Here is a 15,063-nt window from a genome sequence, read left to right as displayed (position 1 = left end):
CAATAGACACTCCATTTTCTTTATTTTTCCGCTACACACTTGTAGCCTTTCTCTCTCTCTCTCTCTCTCTCTCTCTCTATTTCTCTCTTTCCGCTGTAATTTCATTGAGCGCGCTTACGCTCTTTATATTTCATATTTCATGAAGTGCACAGGGCGAAAAAATAAAAAAAAGTGAGAGAAAACAATCGCACGCGAAGATGCATATGCGGCGGCAGTTTTCGTGTGTGTACGGGCTGCGCGCGCGTTATTTATCACGGCCGTAAATAAGATAAGCCGTCGGTGATGCATGTCCCTTATTCGCGAGCCACGGATATTTTCATTAGAATTATTGAATGATATTGCGGCCTTTTAATGTTCAGATTTGCTCGCCACGTGATTTATTACGTTTGCCTTTTTTTTATTACTCCGCGAGCACGACTTCATGTTTATCAGTCTGGTAATTCGTTATGTGCTTCGCGATTTGTTTGGCATGTTTTCACGTGAGATTGTTGTTGTTGCTTTTGTTTTTCAACAAACGACAGCATGATTCAAACTTTGCAATATTTAAAGTACCATGAAATGTAAAAGGTTAAACGATTGCCAAATGTTATTATGTTATTATATGTTTATTACGTTCGATATGATTTATTTTTTATTAAAATTAAAAATTATATCATTTTTATACAACTCCGATTATGACATTTCTATGAATTATATAGTTAATATCGGTACAAATAGTATAGTGTTGTATATAAGTTATTGACAAATAAACTCCATGGTGAATGTTATTTTTAATTCTAAAACTGAACGTGATCATAGTAAAATCTTCTATAAGTTATAGAAGTCATTGTTCTCATTGTTTTAACAATTTCATGATGTATTGGTATGGTGTACTGAAATGTTACTTGTCACTTTTAATGGTACTTAAAAAAATTTTTCTTTTGTGGATAATAATTAACAACACTCAAGAATATAAATAATCTGTAAAACATAAGGCATAAAGTACTCGGCAAGAGCCAGGCTATACTAAAGCGAAAATACGCTGCCACACAGAGAGATTCATCTCTCACTCTCAGTACATTTAAACTTTGCTAGCTCGTTTTCAATTTTCCAGCAATTAAGTGACCCTACGTTTGGCCTTGCACTCTCTTTCTCTACAACTCTTTTTCTATTCGACCCCTCGCTCTTTTTCCGCTCTGCAGCCGTGCGAAACAAGCAAAACGACGACGCAAAAGCGAACTGAAAATCCGAACGAGATGTGTAAAAACCGAAGAGTTGGACTGCACTGAACAGCCGGTGCATCGGTTTAGAGCGTTATATCAGCCACCTGACGTCTCGCGGTGTTTTATTGCGGAAGCTCGCGCACGCGCTTTTATAAATCGATTTTCAAATTCGTCATACCTGCTTTCCACTCGATTATTTTGGACTTTGTAATTGTATATTTGTCGATGAATATTGGTCGCGTTCGCCAATACTCATCGGCTTTGCATCTGCTGGCCGCATGAGCCCGCGAGAATGACGGAGAAAACGGCGTGCGAGCTAATGGATGCGCGTAAGCAGCAATACCGTGAAAGCCGCGCGCGTTGATCGACAATTCGCGCGGATGAAGCGACGCGGACGAGCGAACAATAAGCGGAGCGTAATCTGCAATAAGCAGCTGTGCAGAGGATGGCTTTGTCGCTGTTTTTTTTTTTTTCTCTTTTTTGTTTTTTCTTTTTTTTTTTTTTTTTTTGTCGGCCTCTCGGGCGCGCCTTCTTTCCGGCACGGCTATCTCGCGTCCCTCGTCGCGCCGCGACGGCTCGCGCGCGCTCCGCCGAGCGACTAAATCACACGGGATTTTAATTAAACGCGTCAGGCTGATACAGCGCTCTCTCTCTCTCTCTCTCTCTCACTTCCACGGTGCGCGCGGCGCCACGGCAGTATCGGCCGCGCATATCGCATCACTCATAATCAGTAATCGCCTACCGCGCTTTCGGCCCATAGACGACCATAAACTTCGTTGCGCGACGCTACCGCTGCTGCGTACGCGGTGATAATCACTCGATTTCCTCGCGCGCGCACCCACAGCTATGGCCTATGCCGCGATGATTAACACCTTCGTTTGCCAGTTTGTTTCACTACGCATACACGTATTATTTAGCTTAGCAGGTTAGTTCATTAGGGAATCGCTTTTATAACTTTTTCATTGATTTCTTCTTCTTTTCTTTTACGAGTAGAATAATAAACTCGTCATCAATTGATGATTGTTAGACATACGCATACCGCACCAGATGGATTGCCACTAGTTGCCAAATGAAAATTCTATCCGATCAGTACTAATATCATGGCAATAATCTTTCTTGCTATTTCAATAGTATATAACTTGATCAGTATTATATAACAGGTAAATGTTTTCTTTTTTCTACGCTGTATTATTGGCAATGCTCGCTGTCTAAGTATTCTGATGCAAAGTTTGAGACACAATTATCTCTAATAATTTGTCCATCAAACGCACTTTGAATTTGCAGACATCGTAAGAGACACGAGACATCCAGCAGCGCAGAGGGCAGCACTGCACAACACACATGCCCATACGCAGAGTGCAGATTCCGAACGAGCCTTAGCTCCCATCTGAAGCGTCACATTCGCTTGCACACAGGGCAAAGGCCTTACAATTGTCCTCATTGCAATTACGCGAGTAGTAATTTGGTAAGTCATAACGCCTTAATTATTTTCAATAATCCTTCTCGTTCCCGTGCGAACTGTTGTTAGAACGGCCCTTCGGGTATAATTATCTTATCGTACGTGTTTATGCATCTTAATTAAAACCGAGGCGCAAGCGAGGTAAACGTTGCTCGAAAGCTCGAGCTTTGATAGCAATTTGGAGAAAGTAGTGCTTGTAAGCCAATAAATGCAGCCGTCATCGGATTGGAAAACGAAAACAAGAAGCATTCGCTAGACTTGAAATCCCAAACGAGCGGGGAGATGGGCGCTTCGTATAAATCTTGAATCCAGCCGCTGATTAACCTTATCGGAATGCTTCCCCGGTATAAAAGAAAAGAAGAAGAGGCAGCCGCGCCACGGCAACGGCTCACGACCTACCGCGCAGTGGTAGCCGTTTTTCGATTAACCCAAGACTCGCGTCGCCATTACAATGTAACGCCGATAGGCTAACAAGCGATAAGATGCGCTTATGCGTTTCTTCTATTCGTTAGCGGGGAAAGTTCGATCGCTAATCGTTCGGGCCACGATTTCGCGGCGAACCGTTGCTCGTTTTTGAGTATATTATCGTCGTCAAGTACCCGGGCCCCGAGGGTGTGTATTCGATAATATTTCGATGAGATTTTTCACAAGCAATCGTAATCCAAAAACGAATTTTAGCCGCGAGACGTCCACCGCAACAGCGGCGTTCGGCCGACGTTCGTGTCCAACCTGGCTCACCTGTCATCGCGGACTCGGCGCGACCGCAGCGCATATTCATTAAGAAAAACAATGTAGCACTCGGCTCTTATCTCGATTCGAAAAATCGAGCGTTCCACAAAACGAATGAAACGCAACGGAGAGCGTGAAGAGCGCCATGACGGTGTGGTCGCCGGGATTATTGCCGCTCTGGTGTAAATTAAGCAGCGAGGCCCTTAGCGTTTCTGTCGGGCCTCCCTTTTTCATCCGAGCGGCGGCAGCCCAGCCCTCGATAAGATAACGAGTTAATTGTGCTCGCGCAGGTATGCTAATGCCCGGGGATCGCGCGGCGATCTCTCTTTAGCGCAGATACGCGCTGACGTGGCTCTTGTCGCCGTCGCGCCTTTGATAGCGCGCTCGAGCTCATTACAATCTCGGTCGCGCGTCGAGGCGGCCGCGACGTCGCTAATTGTCGCGCTCGCGCCGCGACGGCAGCGCTGGCTCGCAGGTTGCGCCCAGCGGCGCCGCGAGCCGAAGAGACGTCGCGCCGAGGCGGCCGACGGAGACGGGCGGAGGACGCCGGCCGCGTAGAAACTGGTTGGAAGGACGGCGGGAGGAGCGAGATTTACTTATGGGAAACGAAATTTCACGTCCGAGGCTGCTACCCATCTTTACGACTGCGCGCTCGGCTACTCGGCTTCCTTGCTTCCTTTCTCAGCCGTCGTTTTCGTGGCACTGCCGATTGATTTCGCTGGATCGCTCACTGGATTCGGATTCTATTTTCCTCGCTGGCTCATTAGCACTCGCTTCCGGATCTCCAGCTTGTAGTCGTTAAGCGGCTAGAGTGCTCGTTGGGCTATTGCCGAGGCATTCCGCGCGTCACGTGGTATGGAAGCCATTGCTCGCCGTGCGAACGTCAGCTCGTCCTTTGGCGAATCAGGCGCAAGCTGCGTGCGTTGGCTCGAAGGAGACATCGAGCGGAACGAGCGGAACGGGCGGAACGCACGGAATAGGATCGGCGAAAAACCGAAGGAACGAGATATTAAGCGTGAGTCGAGCTGGCCATGTGCGCGGAGCCTTTATCCGAGAGGCTGTTGCTCGCAGCCTCGGAGCGCCCATATTATCGGCGTCTTTCATTGCCCCTACTCGTACGCGCGCGGCTCGGGCGGCTCGTGGGCTCCTCTCGACTCGCGGCCGAAGGCGCCGCTGCCGGGCGGCTTAACGACACCAATATACGAGTTTACCGTTGAACCGCCTACCGGTTTATAACCTCGCCGAGGTGTAAACGCTTAACGCCCGGCGGATTGGCCTTTTGTCAGCCTGTGGCCCTGCGAAAAAGGAGAAAAGGCATTTTGACGATTAAATCCAAGAGGCTACGTGCGCCTGGCTGATTTATTTGACGCGGGGATAATGACGTCGACTTGTTTACGAAGAGCCCCGACTTTTAGAGCTTCTCAAACTGTCCCGGGCTTCCGAAGAGTCAATGAAGCTGATGGAGATTGTTTCGTTGCAGGAAAATTTGAGGAAGCACGTGCTGTCGACGAGCAGGCATCCCGGCAAGACGATCTATCAGTGCGAGTGGTGCGAGAACGGCGAGCCGTTTCGGACGAACTTTTCCAAGGTGTTGAAGGCGCACTTGCTGGTATCTCACCCGGACAAATACCCGACGGCAAATCACGCGACCACTTACGTTTCCAAGATCTTGAGCAAGTCGTGCGCGGCCAAGACCCGTAATAAATAATCGTTAGGTTTTTGCGCGTGGTAAAATTGCTCCTTCGCGAGAAAATCAGTGTAACTTAGCTTTAATGCGCTACCGTCGACACCGGACCACCGCGCGCAGAAAAGATTGTAGCGCGATGCGCGCGCGCTTGTAAATAAAATATCAATGCCCGGCGGCAGAGCTCCGACGATAAATATCGACGCATAAAATCTTTGGCCGATAAAAACCCAATAAAGCGTCCTTTCCACTTTCGAATCTTTCATTCCCCTGACAAATTAAAATTCCCGGCTTTCCTGTATCTTTCGGTACGACCTTACCATAATTTACGCCGTTCAATAAAATCGCCGATTGTAATTCAAATTAACGTCGCACTCGCGCGCTATTCCTAATCCAGCCGAGTGCGCAACTCTTGAAACATTGAAAGCCCGAGTATTCTCGGGAGGAATGCACGCGCGCGGCTCGTTCTTGCATCGACGATTAACGGCCATTCGGTCATTCTCATACCGACGATGACCCGAGAGCTTGTTCGACGTCCTCTTAATGGCTCGCGATGCTCTGACGCGCTTGTAATTGCAACGATTATTACTCGGCTAATAGCGCCCGCACTTGCGTTCAGCTTCAATATTGTGATAACAGTTATCAAAGTTATTGTAGATTAACGCGGCTCGTAATACGCGTTTGACATTTCCCAAGAGCGGGCAGCTTCTTTCGTTCCCTTTCGTTCCCTTTCGTTTGGAGCGCCGAGGCAGTAACAGCTTGCAAAAATACGCGATTATCGCAATGACGATTTACGGGAAAGCGTAAAAATCCTGGATTCCCTGTTCGACGTCCGCCTCGCCGTGCGCGCAGTTCAACAAACGTAATTTGCCGCATATTTCCCTGCCGATAAGGCGCACAAGCAGGCGCACGCGGCGAGGTACGCCGTCAGCGCGCGCAGCGTAGCGAGAGATCGCGCGATTAGGCGAAAAGTAGCTGGTCAAAATTGATTTTTCCTCTGGCGCTCGCCACGCGAAAGCATAAATCCAGCGCCAACGAGTAAGTTGGGTAAGGTAATCCAGCAAGCGGCTCATAAATTCATAAACGCGCGTACCCGCGGCAATCCCCCACGGTAAGTTTTCGCTGGGATTTCATGCAACGGCGAAGAGAGAGGAAACAAGGCTTCGCGTACTCGTATGTATGCACGCTCGTCGCCTTTTCCAGCTCGATAAGTATCGTAAATATGTGGAAATTCGAAGCCGCTACGTAACTTATCTGTGGCAAGCCTCTAAACAACTTCTTCGTGAATAATGTGACGTTAAGCATCCTCATCGCCGCCACCGCGTATAACAGCTGATATTCAGCCGCGGCTCTCCGGTTTCCGCCGCTGCTGCCGCGCAGGAAGTAGTTAGTGGCACCTGATCTACGACCAGCTCGCACGAATTGTCCGAGTTTATATTCTCGCTCGCTCTCTCTCTCTCTCTCTCTCTCTCTCTCTCTGTCGCGCGAGCCTCGCGGCTGTAAAGACCTGCCCCTTTGACGTAAAAGCGTGTGCCAAGGTGCCAGGCCGATGCTTATCCAGCAGGCTTTTAATGAGAGGACTTGACGCACGAGGTTATACTGTGCTTTTACCTCGTAGCTCATTGTTGATTAGTACGGCGTCACCATTAGGCTGACTAATAATTTTCTACCTCGCCCAACTGATTTATTTCGATATATTTTATGCAGCTTTTAAGCTCGCATTCGCTCAATGCCGACTGCTGTAATTTGCTGCTCTCCCCTGTCGTTCGCTACACTAACAATTTATTAACGAGGGGCCAAAGTTCTAAACGCAAGTGCTATTTTGATCGACTCATTTTTAATAATTACAAGCAAGACATTTGTTACGCGTGCACACGCATATTTATAAAATACAATATCCAGATAAGCTTTGATAGGCAGAGTGCAGACATTGCATGAGAAACGTGGCGAGAAACTCGGTGTGAATTACAAGTAATTAAATTTAAAATATCAGATTAATGACGTTAAAATTAAAATATTAACTAAATTGGTATGAAAAATAAGATGTATCCGATAGACGAGAAATTTCGCGTCGAGTAAAAAGGAACCAGAATCCTATCTTTAAAAAATGATAAGTCGCCAACATCCAGCGTAATGATTGCTGAATGCGAAAAAAAGAACGAAACTTTTAATTTTTGTGTACTCTATGACAGAAAATTTTAAGAACATAAGAGATTATATTTTGAAATTATTAGTATAAATTAATAATTTTATAACCATCACCGATACTAAAATTAATATTTTCTTAAAATTTAGTTGGAAGATAGAGAAAGTGAATAAAATGAAATGGAGGAAAATTCCTTTTTATGTTTTGTACAAAATTAAGAGGCACGCGGGCAACGGAAACTAATTATCAGAATATTCAACCCATTAAATTGAAATAATGTTCACGGGTGTTCTTAACGACGACGATTTTAACAAAAATACATACGATGTTAAATATATTACTCCCGCTAAGATTATAGGGCCATAACCACTATTATTGAGTATATAAGGTTTATTATTGTATAATAGTATAACAGCTTGAGTACATTTTATCAATCATAGATTTAATTATAGTCTATTAGATAACTTTTCTGGTACGTCTTGAAATAACTAAAAATTGATCGGTTTTTATAAAAAAAGGTTGCAAATTCTATTTATATTGATCAATGAATACGATGCATGTAGTGTATTTCAAACAGCATGATTTATTCGCCTGGACATATACACGCGTTAAATAACACTAGTAAGAGAAAAAGAATAAGAGGCAATTCTCAGAAGTGAAAGTAGAAAAAAGCTAAAAGAATAAATGATATAGACAGACAGTGTAGTTGCTCGGTGTAGTGGGTGTTGAAGGATAATTTATCGGTTAATTAACGTAAGATGTCCTTCATTACCTTGGCTGGCATTATTCGACAGCCGAATATTTACGAGCACGGTGGAAGATTGAGGTTACTGCAAGAAAGGGCACCATAACGATGTGTCCCGATCTCGCCCTGGTGGAATTCTTCAGCTCGTTGTTTTGCGAATACGAATAAGCTACACGTGCGAGCGAGGAAGACAAAAGGGACGTGTAGCTTGTGAGAACCTCTGCAAGGATAGGACACGCGCCTCCGAGCCAACGGGGCCTTTTGTTTTAACTGATCTTAAACTGACGCGATTGTTGCGCCTCGCGTTCCCCTTTCTTTTTTTTTCTTTTACTCCTTTCGCGTGCTTTGCTTGTTTTGCTATTCACTCGATTCTTCAGCTGCTATTCAATACATTTAATTTTTCTCCTCTAATGAAACAAGTCGGCAGCATACTGTTCTGACAGCTTCCGAGGATAATGCACTTTCGAGTTTTCGCAGCTTCGCAGTGAAATTGCGAAAGCAGCGAGCAAATCTTAAAAAACGTACAATTTCGCAGTGCACAAAAATCAGTTCAGAACAATGGCTGAGATATCGTACGATTTATTGAAACGTGTAATGCCAAACGATGCCTTTGCACTGGCGTACACGCACGAGCATTAAAATAAATATCAAGCACTGAGCGAAACGGAAAATAAAATGTAGGTACACTCGAGCGAGCATCTAAGAAGTCACGACGGCAGCGTTAGCCAGGAGTTAATGAAGATATAACGTGGGCCACAGGGGTTGCCAGTTCACAAGAGAACGAGAACGACACCCTCATTTCGCGCGCGTGTGCCCTTTCTCGTGCGGCAGCTGCCAGACATAATGCCGTCCAACATTCCGTCTCATTTCCGCGATAACGAGCTGTGAGGCCTTTCCTACGTTATTTACCTTTTTTTTTTTTGCAAAATACGGCACAGACTGTTCTACCATGAGAATGTCCGTTGCGATGGTCATTGGATTCGACAGCTACTCTGAAGCCTCCTCATTCCAGCAATCAATCGCGTATTCTGACATTTCTTTCTCAAGTCGAAGCAATTCCCAAATTATAGTTAAATGATATTCTTCGATAACCAGTTCAACTTCCTTTCCGAAAAATGCAGAGTACAAACTGACAAGCTGTTTGGAAAAGATTCATGACCCAATAAATGAGGTGAAAGCATAGACAGTAACGCAATTTATTAGGTTAGTCATATAATTTTCTGTTTATGCATTATGCATCAAAATATCGCACTTGAACAACTAAGATGTAATACTTTCATTCAAACCGACATTGGTTTATGCCTGAAGTCATTTTCAAAAATTTCATCCATCAGCTTCCTTTCATCACGCACGTCACCTATTTTCATTACGTCATAACTTTCTTTCTGTGCACCCTTGACTGTGCCACCCATCTTCCCTATCAATTTTTTCCTTCCACTTATGTTACTGCTGAAAAAATCATCGATATTGGTTTTTCACTAATATTTTTCCCACTTAAATAATTTTGTCTCTTACACCTTGACTTTCTTCAGCAACTTTGTTCGCACGTTTTGTAAATTAAAAACTTAGCAGTGTGCTACAGAAATTGTAAGAATAAGAATTTAATGATATAAAAGCAAGTAACGTATGCTTTATTTCGTGCGAGTTTCTTGCAACACATTTTCCGACCCACTCTGTTGATCGTCAAATGATTTTGACATGTCGATGAGCACATGAAAATTATAACATAATATGCCAGCAAATGGTAAAGAAGAAAATTAAATGGAGCAAGTAGCATTTACGCAGAAAATAAATGTCATTCCAAAGTTGAAAAAGCAACATCAGTTGAAAAGAGCAAAGAAAACTGCAGGCGAAAACGCTAATGATTTAAATCAAGCGTGCAAGCTCTGAATTTGTCAGTGGCAAATCGGGCAAGGAGTCTCATTAGAGCAGCCACACGGGCTTTGGAATTCTGCGGATTTCATTCCCCCAATTACACCTGGAAATTTGTCCCCTAAGACGCAGGACATAAGGAAGAGCTCGGCGCTGTGGTACCGTAAATACAGACTTGCAAGACAAGCGAACTCGACGACTAACCGCGCAAGCACGAGGGTTGATTTCTATGCTTGCACATACACCATACAGGGTAAGTACTTAGCAGCGCGCGATACGACGTTTTATGTGCGGCTACGTGGGGTGCTGGTACTTACACGGGGGTGGACCGTGATATACCGTTAATGCTGAGATCATTTGACGAATAACTTCGTTTTATTGCATATGATCGCTCAATTAATCGATGGCAAGTCTAAGTCCGGGTATTATTTTTGCAGTTTGCATTTTCTTCCCGTCGTTGTGCAATCGCTTTTTCGAAGCACATCGTACACGAAATTTCCTCGGCTCTTCCGTCGGGCTCGCCTGAATTAATCGAGCGCGCCTAAAGAAAGCAAATCGAGAAAATGAAAGGGGAAAGGGAGAAGACGACGAGTGATTATCTCGATAATCTCGCGCGCGGCCGAAGGCGGCGCGAATCGCGAGGAATGCGTGCGACGAGCTGGGCGTCAAAGTGCGCGCGCGCGTCGCCTCCAATTAATTTCCGAGCGTCCGGCCAATTACGTCTCGCTGGGGCGCTCGTTCGCCGAGGTATAAAAGAAACCGAGAATCCCTCTCGCAGTCGCGCGCGCGCGCGCGCGCGTGAGGTCCGCGGATGCGATTGATGGCAGGGCGACCTTAATGCCGTTTGTGTGTTGCGCGCCGAGCTTGAGCGCGCCTTCCCACCCGGTAATTAGCTCGACAAACGCGCCACCCTGTCCCATCAATTGCTTCCGTACGCCAGGCCTATCTATGCGTCTCTTGTCCCGCGAGTCACTTCTTTTTCTCTACCCTCGCTCTTTATCGCGCTCTCCTATGCGATGCTTTGTTCTCGGCGCTGATCTCCTTTTTAGATTTTCTTTCAATTAGCATTCTCGTCTTTTATCAAGCAGACTCTTCTTTTTTTCCTGTTGGCGCAGTTGCCGCGCGCTCTGGCTTTTTTTTTCGCACGAGTGTTTGCCGAGCTCAAACACAGGATAAAATATCATAACACATTCGATTGAGTCTGCGGTTGAAATAAGCCGAAATGTCAGGCGCTGTCAACGTAATCTTGATAAATATGTAATTGAATTTGAAAGTGCTGTATAATTGGAACACTTGAGTTCACAGGCCAAAAGTCCTCGATAATCAGGTTTTGAATAATTCTTCCTCGTTCGCACGCACACTGCCATAGCATTCGCGAACAAGTCCACTGCTACAACGAGAGGCTTCCATCGCGCACGCTTTCGCTTTCTCATCTCCAGTGATTCTTGTGATTTGGCCGCACGTGTTCGCCTCGAACACACCGTGGAGCGTGGCTCGCACAAAGCACAAAAATGAATAAGCTGCGCCACGAAAGCGAATTCCCCGCGCGCACAATGGTCCTGCCGGCGGTGTGGCGCGCGTCAATTACGACTTCAGCAAATAAACATAACCGTAGATAAGACGCTGCGGCATATTACGCGGCGGGCAGGAAGGAAAGGGAGGAAAAAAAAAATCGGACACGTGCTCTCACGTTGCTCACGTAGCCCGGCGTTGCGTATATGACACGTATATCCACGGCAGCAGGCAGCGCACATATTGCAAGCCGAGCGCTATTTACGACTGAAACAAATCAAACGTTATCAAGCATTCCGAGCCGACGATAAAGAATACAGAAGGGACGCCTTGGCATTCGGGATCCGCCTCGAGGGATCAAGGGATGCGTGTGGCAGGCTGCGAATTCAGCGCGGCTCGCTCCCCCCGCGCGCGACACCACTTATTGCTTCGTTGGCCGAGTTATTAAGAATTCGGAGAATCGTAAATGAGATGCTTCTGTCGGACTCTCGCTGCGAACTTGCTGACAATGGCAACGGCACATTGCAAGCTATCCGTCGTGGCTTGCGCCGTGTAAGCCATTTCGTATTGAGAGTGTTGAGAAATTTGTATGGAGCACCGCGCTTTTGTTACGAACTTCGCACACTAAACCTGGATAATCGCGTGTTCAGCTTCTTCCACGAATTGCTAGTGAGCAGCCAAAACCAGATGTAATTCTTGACGATGAATGGCATTGAACGGTAGATTGAATCTACAAGTTACCTGATTCGATCAATTCTTCGTCACTGACTGAAAGCCAGGGGAAAGCAAACTTTACTTCTTAGGACATTGAACATATTGATTTATGATATTGATTAAAAATTTACTTTTGAATCATTAAGTGACATAATATCTTGAAAAATTCTACGAAAAAATTATTTTTAATAAGATTTTTTCCTCCTCGAACTACTGTTTGCACAATAGCGCACAATAGCCGACCGTCTCTAGTCTTAAGCCACAGTGAGAAAAAAGCGTTAACGTGACTTAATGTTTCATCGGCTGAATTATCAAGAAATATGAAGAATCGTCAGATTCATGTATCATAATTTTGTTTTCAACTGTCTAAGCTTTTTTTATCGTAACTTGCACTCTGTGAGCTTTTCATTGAAAATTTTAACAAATCTTCATGCAGCACAAGGCTTTCCTTACGAATTGCGCAAACCAAACCTACATAATGACGCATTTAGTTTTTTCAAACAGCTGTTAATAAGCAAACAAAATAAAACGTAATTCTTGGAAACAAATGACATTGAATGACTGGGCCTACAAATTCCCTAATGAAACCAATCCTTAAATCAATTCTTAAATCAAATCTTTATTATTGACAGAAAGCCACTAAAAATTGAACTCTATCAATATTGTGATTTTCTCCGGTCAATATTGCATATTTAAAAAGAAACATAAACTCACTTCGCATGATAGTATCCGCATCAGAACGGTACCGATCACTGACTTACAATGTTCACCAAAATTCTTATTCTCCTTGTTGTAGCATGCACTTTAGTAAGTATACAATATTAATTCTATTTTTTAGCCGCGACATTTATACTTCTTTATTAATTTTTCAACAATTTTTTTACAGGTAGACTCAACAGAGTATGACAGAAGTTATGATTTAACTGACCCACAGGCAATGAATTTTACAGTAATATCAAATACTATCATAAAATTTAATTACTTTTAATTAAAAATTTTCTTCATTTCAGTCCCGTGGTATTTTCGAAACTGTGGGATCCTGGATAAAAAAGGCAACTTCCTTCGTAACATATCCTTATAGGAAAACCTTTGACATCCTTATCCAAATCGGACTAGGTGTCACGGACTATGGTTCGGATAAAATTCAGCAAGCTATGAAAAAATATGATGAAATCAAGACTCGCTATTCACAGAATCTTGACAATATAAAGAACAGCATTATAAAACGAGCAATTGAAGAAATGCAAGGTCTAGTTGACGTTTTGGCCGCTGCAGCGAATATGCAAACATGTGAAGAAGTGAAACAGTCGAATCAAGATCTTGCCGATTCGGGTAAGGAAGCATTGGATAAACTACAAAAAGACCTAGACAAAGCTGTTGAAACCCAATTGAATAATCTTGAAAAGGAACTTGATAAATGGAAAGTAGAAGCTGATAATTTGGTTAGAGAAACCATGGCAAAAAGAAAAAGAGTTGTACCTAATTAAATTATGTAGGATTCGATAAATAAATGCGAATCTGTTCAATATATTAAATGATATAATTTTTTTTTGTATTTATCCATAGATCAGCAATATTTTTACTCATCAAATATTTCAATATATTTGATTCATTCGACGTTATTTAATATTTCATTTAATTTTAAAGCGATGCTTAATGATTTTGAATAAAGTAATAAGAATGAATAAAGTTCATTTCGTAGAGATACTAATTCTAAATTATTGGAGACACTACTGATATATTGTGCCAATTGATTTTTAATTAATTTTTCTGTAGGAAATTACAATGCGAGATAATACTTCTTTTTTCAAAATCAATATGTTATTTTTTATGTTCAATAAAAAAGCATTGTGTTAAAGAATACAAGCTTAAAAATTCATATTGAATGGAAACATGTACGATCGATAACTGTACAAAACGAACATTACTAAACAATGTCTTGTAACTAATTTAATTTTCATGATGCCGTGAAAAATTTCATTTCCACCAAATAACATACGTTAATGGTCTAAGCTACAGTTCTTTCAAACTCAATATCATTTAATTAATTGATTGAAAAAATATAACGTTCAAAAATTTACCTGTTGCAATTGGTTTGCCGAGTCTGGTACATCTTGATACATACATTATGATTTCAATTTAATATTATTAGGGTGCTGAGGCATAATAATTTGCTTTCAAAATAATTAATTTTATTTCACCGTGTCCTAAACAACTATCGAATTAAAATTTACAAGTTGCATGAGTAATATAAACAATTGCAATAAATAATTAATAATTATCGATTTCGATTAATTCATGTTCTTCAAGATCCTTGTCCTTGAGCTTGCCTTTAACATTCTTGACGATGGTCGCGATCTGTTGCCTCACGTTATTAATCAAAGATTCCCACTTGGCTTTTTCTTTAGCAAGAATTTTGGAAAGTCGAGATTTCAGTTCTTCGTACTTATCTGGTGAAGATTCTCTCAATTCCTCGAGCTCATCACTGAGTTCTTTCTTCATCTTTTCAAGGGAACTCTTAGCTTCTTTCTTGAGACGATCGTACTCATTCTTCAGTCTCTCCAACTTGTTCTTTGGAAGGTATTTACCAAAATACTTGTTCAATATGTCGATGAAGCTCTTTTCTTCCAGAGTTTGTCGGGTATTATCGATAACTTCCTTAACATTCTGGTACCATTCCTTTGTCTTAGCTTGGACTTTGACATACTCTAATTGGAGAGCAGCCTTAGTCTTTGCGACGTATGCCGCTATTTTGTTAGAAACGTCAATTCCTTGCCTTCGGATGGCCTGTATCTTTTTTGCGAAGAGCTTTTTCTTCTCTTGGAAATCATTCATGAATTTGTTTTTGATTTCATGGAATCGCTCTTGAAGCTTGGCCCATTTAGCTTTCACTAACTCAGCAAATTCTTTGCTCTTAAGCTTCACAATGGTCAAGACCTTGTCGAAGCTTTCTTTGCCCTTTTTATAGGTTTTGGCGAGGATAGTATCAATTTTGTTGAA

General features: G+C 43.1%; 1 protein-coding gene across 2 annotated transcripts in view; it reads left to right on the top strand.

Annotated features, from left to right (window-relative positions):
* LOC131671914 (zinc finger protein 845-like) overlaps nucleotides 1–5,507 on the top strand; it is a 37,624-nt gene extending 32,117 nt beyond the window's left edge. For both annotated transcript variants that reach the window (XM_058948714.1, XM_058948715.1), the window contains exons 9-10: nucleotides 2,487–2,667; nucleotides 4,871–5,507. In XM_058948714.1, coding sequence (XP_058804697.1) covers nucleotides 2,487–2,667; nucleotides 4,871–5,098 — 409 coding nt within the window. In that variant the 3' untranslated portion in view covers nucleotides 5,099–5,507. The remainder of the gene's footprint in view (nucleotides 1–2,486; nucleotides 2,668–4,870) is intronic.
* Nucleotides 5,508–15,063: the final 9,556 nt, after the last annotated feature.

Source organism: Phymastichus coffea, unplaced genomic scaffold, assembly GCF_024137745.1.
Source record: "Phymastichus coffea isolate CEN01 unplaced genomic scaffold, Cenicafe_Pcof_1.1 PCOF00138, whole genome shotgun sequence".
In the NCBI taxonomy this organism is placed as follows: Eukaryota; Metazoa; Arthropoda; class Insecta; order Hymenoptera; family Eulophidae; genus Phymastichus; species Phymastichus coffea.
Note: the sequence above shows the minus strand (reverse complement) of the source record. Positions and strands in the feature narration are given on the sequence as shown.